The sequence below is a fragment of the Neurospora crassa genome, linkage group I (assembly GCF_000182925.2).
Source record: "Neurospora crassa OR74A linkage group I, whole genome shotgun sequence".
NCBI lineage: Eukaryota > Fungi > Ascomycota > Sordariomycetes > Sordariales > Sordariaceae > Neurospora > Neurospora crassa.
This window is the reverse complement of record NC_026501.1, coordinates 935588-948328: the sequence shown is the minus strand read 5'-3', so window position 1 is coordinate 948328 and position 12741 is coordinate 935588. Positions and strand designations below refer to the sequence as shown.

The 12741-nt window shown below is 52.4% G+C and overlaps 1 protein-coding gene and 1 non-coding gene across 3 annotated transcripts; both read right to left on the bottom strand.

The window, feature by feature from the left end:
- Nucleotides 1-4751: 4751 nt before the first annotated feature.
- Nucleotides 4752-10543, bottom strand: chit-1. Of its 2 annotated transcripts, XM_011394648.1 has the most exons (3): nucleotides 9851-10543; nucleotides 9159-9622; nucleotides 4752-9089 (listed from the first exon to the last, which is right to left on the bottom strand). In XM_011394648.1, exons 2-3 carry the CDS (start codon nucleotides 9427-9429, stop codon nucleotides 5260-5262), a joined length of 4101 nt encoding a protein of 1366 aa, XP_011392950.1. In that variant the 5' UTR covers nucleotides 9430-9622; nucleotides 9851-10543; the 3' UTR covers nucleotides 4752-5259. The 2 variants fall into 2 exon arrangements, with proteins under 2 accessions (XP_011392950.1, XP_011392951.1); XM_011394649.1 differs by having other exon boundaries at nucleotides 9159-10543.
- On the bottom strand, nucleotides 10152-11199 carry NCU14003. Its single transcript, XR_897759.1, has one exon. It is a non-coding gene; the product is annotated as a ncrg70 (non-coding RNA).
- Between the last annotated feature and the right edge of the window lie 1542 nt (nucleotides 11200-12741).

Sequence of the window (12741 nt, the reverse complement as noted above, 5' to 3'; positions counted from 1 at the left end):
GCGTCCAGACGCACACACGCATGGCCTACACTCAAGCCCACATGTATGATACGAGTGTGTGCAGGCAATGAAAGTTCCAACGGCCTACAACATCATGGTTGGGTCGCCAGAACGCATCAAGTTCAATATCACAGTTGCACAGAGTTGGTTGGCATACTTGGGCCCCCTTCTATGTCACAAAGAGCCCGAGGTGCATTCATGCCCTGCTAGCCACAGACGTCCTTTCGAGAAGATGCCGGTGGTCCGATGAAAAGTCTGCCAAAACTCACTTTCACTGTATGATAATTGGTTCGCCCAAGCCATTTACCTAACCCTGCTTCGCTTGCCTATATCGGAGAACTTTACACTAACTCCTTTCTAGCCTCCCCCGCTGCACGAGGAAGAAGACGTGTTTGTACATGCCTCCTGGAGTGAGTTGGCATCCGACGAGTGCTGGCGTTAGTGGAGATGCTACCAGCATCAAAGCACGTTTTTGACCTGATCGTTACCTAGCACGCCTGGTGGATGCCCAGCCAAGCACAGGTGAGAGCCGAGGATCCTCCAGTTCATCGCCATGCCCGATCCCCAGACCATTGACTGCCCAAACGTCATTTGGCATTGGGCCTCTGGGTGCCCATACGTGGTGTGAATCGCATCACTTCGACACGTTTTTACTGTTACACTGTCATTGAGCATCTACTCATCCATCAGCCACAAAATGGATGGTGAGGTCATCTATTTTCAGGATCCCTGTGTGAAAAACACCATTCGGTGCCGAAACAAACTATCATCGTTAGTTCCACTACACTACTACATTGGCCAGCATGAAAAGCCGTGTTTCACCCGTACCGCCGGGCTGTCCCCGTTCGGTCACATACCCAACCACTGATCGTCCACGGGGTCTTGTCGGGTAGGTGTACCGGCAAGTGTCGTGTATCGGCACGCAAGATCCGGGCCCGGTAATTGAAGAGTGTGAAAGCATGAAAAGGGGAAGTCAACCCTGGGTAAACTGATGTGCAGCATGTGCAGAGTCTTCTTCTTGCTCTCCACCACAATACTAGTAACGTAACAGTGCTGCGATGGTGAAGTCCTTCATCGTCACAAGTGTACAGGGCAAAAAACAAGCAATGAGTTTCACTCGGCAGTCGGAAGGGACTTGTTGCAAGACATCTTATCAACCCTTCTAGAAGCTTTCCTTTCTTTTTCCTCCTTTTGTCTACGCAATCTCCGTTCACACGTGCTTTATCTTTTTCATTCAGCTACCAATGTACAACACATATGCTACACCACTATCGCACCCTTGACGCATCGAGCTCGGTCTCTCCTTCAAATCACGCCCCTTCCTAGCATCTTCCCGGTCTGACCGACGTGACTTTCCTCTCTCCAACCCAACCCATAGAAGGGGATGAAGGAAGGAGAGGTGGGAACACTTCCAGACCGTTACACATACAAGAACTCACGAGGGAAAGAGAGACATACATATATTCCATACCTAACTTTAGCTTGCTTCTACCTCCGTAACGAAGCCTACTTTACGTTGTACATTCGAGTTTGGCCGTATACCTACAACCGTCTAGGTCCGGCTCGGTACCTATCTATATTCCATTATCCCCAACTACCTAGGTTTGCTTTCGTTCCAGTCGTTCGTAAAGTCTCAACTTGCATATCCCACAATCGCTTGGCAAAATCCCCAATCCCCAAGTCGGGTAACTCTGATCGTCGGATACACAAACCGCATCCGAACGAACGCATCCCTTTCATTTCCAATCCGCGGTCGCAATGTGTCCCGCCAGAACGGATCGGATCGAAAACCCCAAGTTCATTCGGGTCCAGTGCAGTGCAGTGCAGCGTCAATCAGAGAGAGACCTACATACGTGCATCTACCTTCGACTCCCGCGAAGAAGGGTGGTACCTAGGTAGGTAGGTAGGTAGCTGGCCCTATGGGAGTCAACGTGGCTGGAATCTGGGCTTTGATAGACTCGGGCCTTTGACCCGAATTTAGATACAGCCGGTATGTAACTGTCTCATTGTGTCGTAGCTAGAATCAAGCACGTGACGAAAACCCAGCAAAAGGCAGCCCAGCCGACTGGAACGCTTCTCTTTCTTTCTTTCTTTTTTTCGGTACATGCCATTCCCACGGAGCTGGGAAGTTCGGAGCTGAAACCGCAAAAGCATGAGAACACCATGGTTCGATTATAAACGCCATGGAGCGCCACATTTTCTAGATTTTTGTTTCTTCTCTTTATCACCACGCATTACCACTACATACGCGTTTCCACACTACTATGCTGCAGTTGACAGATACATTGGCCCGTTTGGGACTTTATGGTATGGGACTCAGACATTGATTGAGTCAAGTCAAGTAGGAAAATGGGTAAAGTGTTTAGTGGCCGAGTTCAACCCTTCTCACGTCCATATTTCCTCCTATAGGGCCAGACTTTTTCTTCCAGCAGTTTTATATAGGGCCGAAAAAAAAAAAAAAAAAAGCAAGCCGAAGTGATGTGATATGTCCGTCAAGCCAGTCGGAGCACTTGTAGAGAGAGAAGACTTTATGGGCAAGCCTTATTCGATCCGCCGCCGCCGCCGCCGCCATCAGCTTGTATGATATGTGTGCCACACAACACAACACACCTGCGACGCCTTTCAGCAATAGGTATCGTGCCATGTGGATGTCATGGTCACGCCATGCCCATGTTCATGCCACGCTTTTTCCATGCGTTCGTTCTAGGTAGTGTAGATGTTCGATATATTTTTGCCTTTTCTTCTTTAGTGAGACATGCATACATGCCACGAGTCCAGGCACATTTAAATTCAGCTCTAGGTCGGTACCTTATATATTTAGGTGTATCCCTAATACCTACTATGAAGGTAGGTACGGTACTGTACATGTCTCGATCGCGATGGAATCCATAACCGGATCAACCTATCTCATTATAGCTAGCTATATGGGAAAATAGATCCGAATACTCGGGCCTGGCAAGCTGGGGTGAGACTTTGAAAAAAGAATGAGAAAGGGATGGATGGTGAAGGTGAGTATTAAGGAATTATCCAAGTAGCTAAACAGAACTTGCATGTCAATAGCTACCTAGCTTCTTGTCAGTTTTCGTGAGTACCTCTGGTCTGATATGTCAAGTTTTCATTAGAGACATGTATGTCTTCCCTTCGTACCTTGAGCAATCATGTCACATCACATCACATCACATCACATCACATCAGCATTGATTGACGTTCATGATCGATCGATCGATCGATCGAGAAATCAAGGTTTTTAGATTACGATCGATCAAGGCAAGGCCGTGGCAAGCCGAGGGAGAGGGAGCACAGTAGGTGTCAATGTGGGTGGGTGAGGTGTGAGGTGTGAGAGGAAACTTCCTTTCGGAAGCATTTGGGGGAAGTGGTCATGGGATGGAAGTCAGCAAGCAAGTAACCTAGAGATTATCAGTAAGTCTAGAAACGTGAGTGATGATGGTTTCCCTGCGGCTTATATGGCGATCGGCGAAGACGATGTAGGAGTGAGCAGGACGTACATAACTGTAGGTAGCCATCAGTGCAAGCAGAACGGGACATGGCCCCGAATTGAATAGGCAAAGAGTCGCTATAACATTACATTTACTGAACCTGGACTGATATATCGTGAAGTACATGTAGGTAAAGGTACCTAGATAGAAAATTCGGCATGACTGCGCTGACATCGAACTACATTGCACTGGACTATACCGATCAAAGAAAATGAAGAGACTCTACCGGGCCTGGAGCTTATTCTCTTATGTGTTTCTTGGGAGTTACGCTTTCGTCGAGTTCATTTCGTCGGACAGTATAACCTGTGATATCAACATAGGTAGGTACGTAGGTAGCCAACTGGCGATGATGATGACGATAAACAATCTCTTCCACCAATGTACCATTCTCCCAATCCCAACCTAGTACCAAGGCAAAGGACTACCCACCTCCCTACCTACCTAGACAAACTCATAGCTTCAGAGAAAGAGGCACAAAAAGACACCCATGAGCAAGTAACTATTAAATTACCAAGGCGGGCATTGACCAAACTTCCCTGACCCACTGCAACTACCTCTGCCTTAAATGAGATAAACCCACGTGCATGCTTCCCGGTATCAATGAGCGAGAAGAACATGGCACGGCACAGCACGGCATCCCAGCTTTGTGTACTGATTCTCGCTCAAGCCAAGCCGGGAGGGTCTGTCTAGTCAGCAACTTCCTAGGTAGATTGAGATCTGTGCATCGGACCCCAACTCGTACGATGCGGCTGTTTGGTTTTCCTGATACCTACCTAAGTAGGTCTGGTAGAGGTGAGATAGGTAGGTAGGTAGGTAAGTAGATCTGAGGTTGGTACCTTACCTTAGCTGGTTGGTAGGCAGTTACCTAGGTAATGGAGGTGAGGTGCCTTGCTCGTGTATACAGCATACTGTGTACATTGTGTAGGTACACAATTGAGAATGACGTTTATGTTTCTTTTAGTAGCTTTCTAAATGTGAGTTATACATGTCTTGATCATCTCTTCTAGATATTCACCTAGGTATTAATATTTCTGTTGAATCCCTCCGAATTGATTTGCGAGGATATGCAGATTAGGAAATATTCATTTAGTATCGCGACACTGTGAGTTACTTTCACGAAAGGGAGATGATGATAACAACGGGAGATAATAAAAGGTAGATGATAACTCATAGTATTCTCTCTTGACCATTTTCGATACATTTATGTCCGAGCAAGGCTCACGTTGGCACCAGATATAGATGTCCCTAGTAGGTACTCATCATAGGTAGGTATCTTATTCATCTGCTTTATATATACAAAGAAAACACACAAAGAGAAGCGAAGTCTTACTCTAGGAAACAAGTGACGCTAGAAAAAGTATAGATAAATCCAAATATCTAATATGCTCGCTCGCTCGTTCGCTCGCTTTGCTTTGTTGTTATTTCTCCCGTCCATACTTCTAGGATGGATTGAATGCATGCAGAATGGTATAGTAAACCGCCAGACATGAATATGGACACATGGAGAAGAATGAGAAAGAGATGCAAGATGGATGGGTGGGTAACAGGTACGATGCAAGTACATTAGGGTATGTAAGATAAAAGACACTTTCTAATATGTCCGGGGGAAAAAAAGCTTGCTAATCATGCATATCCAAAAAAGTTCCTTCTTCTTCTTCTTGCTCTTCAGCTTCTTCATCCATGTACACCCATCCATCCCTTTCACTTGTTTCATCCTCCATTCAAAATTCTTCCCACATGCATATCACAAAAAAAATATTCTTTACAAAGCAAGAACCAAAGCAGCCACCAAAGCAGGGACACCCATCGCAACAACGTTGCGTCCGGCGCCAGCAGTGACAGGAACCTCCGAGGGCTCAGAGCCGGTCACAGGCTCGGTCTGAGCAGGCGGCGCAGGCATGCTGTAGGTGGAGGCAGCGCTAGAGGGAGCAACCGAGACGCCGGTGCCAGTGGGGACAGCGCCGCTGGGGACAACAGGAGCGTTGACGGCGGAGGGAACGGCAGGGGCACCACCGGCGGGCACAGCCGCGGACTCGGCGGGGACACCAGCACCAGGGGCACCGGGAGCACCGGGGGCGGAAGCGGCGGGCTTGGCGACGGTGATGGTGGTGAATGGCATGGAGGAGACGGAGACGACGGAGGAGGTGGCGACCTTGTTAACACCAGCGCCGGGGGCACCGTTGGAGGGGACGGCAGGGACATCAGCACCACCGGAGGGAACAGCAGGGGCGGAGACCGCAGGGACATCAGCACCACCGGAGGGAACAGCGGGGGCGGAAACGGCGGGAACACCAGCAACACCGGAGGGAACAACGGGGGTGGAGACGGCGGGAACACCAGCACCACCGGTGGGAACAGCGGGAGCGGAGACGGCAGGGACACCCGCACCACCGGTGGGAACAGCGGAGACAGCAGGGACGCTAGCAGCACCAGTAGGAACAGCGGCGGGAGCGGCGGGGACCGAGGTAGCGGGAGGGAAGGCCTCGGTGATGGGGCAGACGGTAACGCCGACGGGAACGATGATGGTGGTGACCTGGCCAATCTTGCCGGCGCAGTCGGTCATCTCAGGAGCACAGCTAGCGATGGTGGAGGTGGCAGTGCTGTAGACGGTCGAGGTGGTGTAGCCAGCAGGGATCGACTCGACGGGGACCGAGGTCATGATGCCCGTAGGAGCGCGGGCGGCAGTCTCGGTAGCGGCAGTCTCGGTGGCGGTAACGGGGCAAACGGTGACGCCGACAGGGACAATAACGGTAGTAACTTGGCCAATCTTGCCAGCGCAGTCGGTCATCTCAGGAGCGCAGCTAGCGATGGTGGAGGTAGTGGTACTGTAAACGGTCGAGGTAGTGAAGCCAGCAGGAATCGACTCGGCGGGGACCGAGGTAAAGATACCAGTAGGAGCGCGGGCGGCAGTCTCGGTGGCGGTAACGGGGCAGACGGTGACGCCGATGGGGACAGTAACAGTGGTGACCTGGCCGATCTTAGCAGGGCAGTCGGTCACCTCAGGAGCGCAGCTGGTGATAGTAGAGGTGGTGGTGGCATAGATGGTCGAAGTGGTCCACTCAGCGGGGGCGGTGACGGCAGAGGGGTCAGCAATCTTGTCGCCGTTAATGGGATCAGCAGTGACCATGGAGACAACGCTAGAAACAACACCGGAGGGAACGCTGCCGGAAGGAAGGATACCGGTAGGGACAACGTTATTGCCATCGATAGGGCCAGTAACCTTGGAGCCAACGTTGGAAAGGATACCGGAGGGAACAACACCGGAAGGAACACCAGCACTAGGAACGGCAACGTTGTGGCCATTAATAGGGCCAGTGATCTTGGAACCAACGCTGGAAAGAACACCAGAGGGAACGACACCGGAGGGGACAACGCCAGAAGGAAGATCGCCAGAAGGAAGACCAACGCTAGGGAGAGCAACGTTATCGCCGTCGATAGGGCCAGTGACCTTGGAGCCAATGCTGGAGACGACACCGGAGGGAACAATGCCGGAAGGAATAACACCGGAAGGAATAACACCGGAAGCAATAGCACCGGAGGGAAGACCGACGCTGGGGAGGGCAACGTTATCGCCATCGATAGGACCAGTGACCTTAGAGCCAATGCTGGAAACGACACCGGAGGGAACAACGCCGGAAGGAACAACACCGGAAGCAATAACACCACCGGAGGGAAGACCAACGCTGGGGAGGGCAACGTTATCGCCATCGATAGGGCCGGTTACCTTGGAGCCAACGCTGGAAACGACACCGGAGGGCAAAATACCGCCAGGGGCGACGCCGCTGGGGATGACACCGCCGGGGACGGTGCTGCCGATGACACCGCCGGAGGGGACGAGGCCAGTGGGAACGGCGCCAGTCGGAACAATGCCGCTAGGAACAAGGCCAGAGCGAACAGGGTCCTCGGGCGTAATCTCACCTTCGCAATAATCGTCCTCGTCAGCGGGGCTGCCAATGATCTCGGAGCGGTCGCCAGAGGGAACGGCACCAGAGGGAACAATGCCAGAAGGAACGAGGCCAGAGGGAACGGCGCCAGAGGGAGCAGAGCCAAGGGGAATGGAGCCAGAGGGAATAGCGCCAATGATCTCGGAGCGGTCACCAGAGGGGACGGCGCCAGAGGGAACGGAGCCAAGGGGAATGGAGCCAGAGGGAATAGCACCAATGATCTCAGAGCGGTCACCAGAAGGAACAGCGCCAGAGGGAACGAGGCCAGAGGGAGCAGAGCCAAGGGGAATGGAGCCAGAGGGAATAGCGCCAATGATGTCGGAGCGGTCGCCAGTGGGAACGGCACCAGAGGGGACAAGGCCAGAGCGAACAGGGTCCTCGCCTTCGCAAACGTCGTCCTCATCAGCAGGGCTGCCAATAATCTCGGAGCGGTCACCAGAAGGAACAACGCCAGAGGGGACGGAGCCAAGGGGAATGGATCCAGAGGGAATAGCGCCAATGATGTCGGAGCGGTCGCCAGAGGGGACGGAACCAAGGGGAATGGAGCCAGAGGGAACGGCGCCAGAGGGGACGAGGCCAGAGGGAGCAGAGCCAAGGGGAATAGACCCAGAGGGAACGAGGCCAGAGGGAGCAGAGCCGAGGGGAATAGAGCCAGAGGGAACGAGGCCAGAGGGAGCAGAGCCAAGGGGAATAGAGCCAGAGGGAATGGCGCCAATGATGTCGGAGCGGTCGCCAGAGGGAAGGACACCGGAAGGAAGGGCACCGGTGGGCATAACACCGCTAGGAACAACGCCAGAGCGAAGAGGATCCTCGGTCATAATTTCGCCTTCGCAGACGTCGTCCTCGGTAGCGGGGCTGCCGCCAATGATCTCGGAGCGGTCGCCAGAGGGGAGAGCGACGGGGACAGAGGTGATGATGGAAGTATCAACAATGGTGGGGTTAACCTCGTGAGCGCCATCGGTGACGGAGGGGACCTTGGGAATGACATTCTCGTCCTCGCAGACCTCGTCTTCAGAGCTACCACCGGTGGGGAGAACAGAGCTGCCACCGGAGGGGAGAACGACGGGGCCAGAGGTGATGGCGGAAGGGTCAGCAACAGTGAAAAAGCCACCGGCAGAACCCTCGGTGACGGAGGGGACCTTGGGAAGGGCAGACTCGTCCTCGCAGAACTCAGAGCTCAGGTCAACAGCCTCGGCGGAGGAGACAACAGTGTTGATCACATCGAGGAAAGTCATTCCATTGGCCAAAGTCTGGCCGCGGAAGGCATCCAAGACCATGGCACCGCCAAAAGAGGAGCGGGTCTTGTAGGTGTTGATCAGAGCAGCAGCCTCGAGGGGCTCGATATATCCAGAGCCAGCGGCATCAGAAGCTCCAGCAAGACCGATGAAGAGCTTGGCCTCCTTGCTCATGCCGGCGGCGATGGCCTTCTCCCACTGGAGGTAGTTGAAGCCAGAGGCCGAGGCAGCCTCGCAGCTAGGGTTGTTGTAGAACTGGATGAACAGGGCATCGAACTGGGCGTTGTCGAAGATGGCCTTCATCTTGACATCATCAAGCGAGCATCCGGGGGCGGCAGTAAGAAGGAGCTCGGCGTTGCCGTTGTACAACTCACGAAGCTTCTTGGCCATGGCGGCATAAGCACCTTCGCCGGCTGCGGTGTGTTAGCCAATGTTCACGTTCTGATATCTGACACTCCAAACCCAAGAATGACTTGACATACCTCCGTTGAGCTTGAGCTCGCCATCCAAGTTGAAACCATCAACCGAGACGCGGTGACCAGCAAAGTCAAAAGGACGGGGTCCCGTCCACTTGGCATCGTAGGGTCCAAAGGCTCCCCACAGGAAGCTGGCAAACTCCTCGGCCTTGGCTTCGCTGGACAGAGAAAAGCGCGAGCCCATGTGCTCGACACCATCAAGGGAAAGCAGAACCTTCTTTCCCTTCTCCTGGCAGTGCTTGATGTCCGACGCAACGACGCTGCACTTGCCATTCATGTGCCCGCTGGTTGTGCCGTTCGTGTAGTAGGTGGCATCGCAGTGAGCGCCAATAGTGACATAGTCGAAGTTGGCCTGGTCGCAGTGATCCCTGAGCCTGGCGTCTCCCCTCTGTCCCCAGTAAACGTTGACCTTGGCCTCGGTGAGGGTGTGGGCCCGGGCGGTAGCGGCCAAGACGGCCGCTGCCACTAGACTTTTGTGCATGATTATATTAAATGATTAGCTTTGGTATTGGAATAGAATAAATGAGGTGTTGTTAAAGAGTATGTGATGAGATTGACTCAAAGAGTGGACGCAAACACGAGGCTTGCACGGCTGGGAAAGCACGCCGTTTGATGATGGGGGTGAACAGGATCAAAAGGGACGTAGGGAGAGATATAAAAGAAGAAGATCCAAGAGCCAGATGGGTGGGCAAGCTCACCTTTCATAGTGTTTCTGATCTTACACCGATGTTGAGAGCTAGCGTGCTGAGTGTCCATGATGAGTCTAGCTCGCTGGATCTTCGACTTCGTGACGAGATGAGCCAGGCCCCGGTCCAGCCAAGCACCCAAGCTGGGGGTCAAAGTGCCGGTAAGCCAGCTTGGCCGACCAACATCTGTTCAGTTCGACTGTCATAATACAAGTGGAAATGAGCCACGAATGATTTTCTTGGGGTCTGGGGACGGAATTGTCCGTCTTCAGTCAGTGCTTCCAAAGTACCCCAGTCCAGAGATTGCGACGCATAATGAAGATCTCTGTATGTCGAATTGCAGAATCGATACTACTCGCTGAACTGATTGTCTATACCTACATACAAAAACAGAGCCGTGAAAACGCTTTGGGTATATCATGTTGTCTTGCTGGAACCGTAGGGCCGACTGGTGACGACAACTCGAGGCAAAACGGGTCGAAGAGTGAAGATCCGAGCACGTCGACCGTGGCTGTGGGGAGTCATTCCTCCTCTCCTCATCCTCTCCTGGCTGTGTCTCCTGTCTCGCAGTAATCTCTGGGACCGCCTTTTGAGCTTGGTGGATATGTTGTCTGGGCTTCTAGCGCTGTGTTCAGAAATATGCTAAGCGGACGACAGATTCGATAGCTCGAGGGGGAAGAGTCTTGAACAATCCTAGCCGTCTTTCCCTTTCCGCTCAACAGGTTACATCGAATCGTATGCTCAAGGTCGAACCCCCCTGCCAAGACTGTGCAGTTGATGATGTTGGGTGCCATCAAGCCCCAGCCTGCGTACTGGTCTAGCCTTCTTGGGGTTTCAGATTCAGGAACAACAGCCGCGAAAACCCCGAAATTGTACCTGAAATAGCCAATTCCCCACCATGTACCCGGTCCCCTATTTTCCCCAGTGGATCCTACTCAACCATCCCGCCCGCTAGGTGTAAGTGAAAAAAAGCAATGCTCCGGACAAGTGTTCCGGCGAAAAGACGCCTTCACCGATGTCCTACGGTGTGTAAATCATAACAGAATGTGACAGCGTTGCTTCGATGCCGTGTTATATGTTTCCCAGGTTTTCGTTGTGTGTCTCTTCCCCATAGCGGTCGCGGGATATGGTGCATGGATAAAGTTGGGGTTTCTGTGCCCTATGCATGGTGTGCCACCCAACCGCCCCTGTGAATTCGTACTTTTTGATGTGATGCTGTCGACAGCCGGAAGAAATGAGGAAGAGATCAGCGTTTGAGCTTCGGCAGCAGCTGTGCGCAGCCGGCCAGCTCCCCAGAATGGCAACACCTCACTTGCGGACAATCCCTGCCACTCTTGACCGCTGATCAGTGGACCAGTGGACCACCGACGACCGTTATCCGGATCAGTCCCACTTGGCCGGAATCACCACCGAAAGCTTTAGGCGTCGAGTGGACTCATGCCAAATAAATGAGCGTCTCCGTCCGGCTCCGATAACCAGGTACGTAGTAGGCTGCTGTTACTTAGATAGATCTCCCATGCCCAAGGGGTCTTCGTTCGTTTATGTGTTCGGGGTTTCCGTGAGTCGCCGTCGTCTGGGGCCGAGCTCTCGGCTCGTTGTCTCTGTCTCCGTTCCCGTCTTCGTTCGTGGGCGTCGCCGCCTGGGGTAGGTTTCTCAGCTGGATATCGCCATTGCTGGGAAAGTATTCTTGGTTAGCTGTGTGCGAGCAAGATATGATAGGTATCGATCGGAGTCAACAAAGAAAATCATGATATGAAATCGACTTACTTTTCCTCGCCGGTTGTAGCTCTCCGTGGCCAGGTCATGATCCTGAGTATCCATGCCCGAAACTTTGGCTCATACAAGTAATGCAACTAGAAAAACAAGAAGAAACCACAAACTAACACAATGGTCAAACCAATCCAGATAACTTTGTCTGACGACTGGGGCGGTGTTATCCGGTGCTCTAGCGAGTGTTGTGTGGCATGGACTTCCGGATCCTTAGTCATCGTGCCGACAAGATGCAAGGCTGTTATGACAGAGAGGGCAGCACGGGTAGCTATTACACCGACAATAGGACGACGGTAAAAGTCGGGAGTTGACAAGTAACAAGTTGCAGTGATGGAGTGATGTATATAAGTAACGACTATTGTGGCAGAGAAGCGAGACGATGATTGGAATGAAATGACGGAATGAGCTCAGAGTAGCAAAGTTAGAAAGTTTGGATCTCCGGTCAGGAAACAGGAGAGAGCTGAAGGATTTAACAAGTCAAGGAAAGCCACGTGACGGGCACCACTGGGACGAGAGACGCTTCCTCGTAAAACACACATCATGATGCGGCAGATGTGAAAGGAATGGATGGGGTGTTGGAGGGTAAAGGTGCCTTCCTTCCATCTTTTCAGGAGGGCAGGAGTGCCTGTATGCTGCATCACCTCATAGGTCGAACTGGGAAGGAGTAGATGGCTTCCAAGCTGGCCTCCTTACTTCTTCAGTTTTTCTGGGTAAGCAACTCGGGAATTTTGCTGCTCCAGTGAGGTGATGTCGGTTGCTCGCAACGAATGAACAATTTAACTCCATCAAACTTCTCCAGAGTAACACGAAAAAAAAAAAAAAACAGGGGCAGGGGCAACTAAGATGATTTGTGGTAAGTATATTCCATTCGACACCTTCCCGAGACATGCTGTGCCCTTGCTGTTGCGGAAAAACAAGGTACAGAAAAGAAAGAGAATTCAACCTCTATCAGAAAGTCACCGTCAATTAACATCCATTGCTCTCGGTCATGTCAGCTGATGCCCATGATTCATAACAGTACCTGGCATCAACATTGGTCAACCATTATCCCCACTGCCTTCTCAATCGTCTTCACCCTCCTCGCCCTCATCACTACCCTCGTAACTGCCTGTCTGCCCGGTCATCGCTGTCCC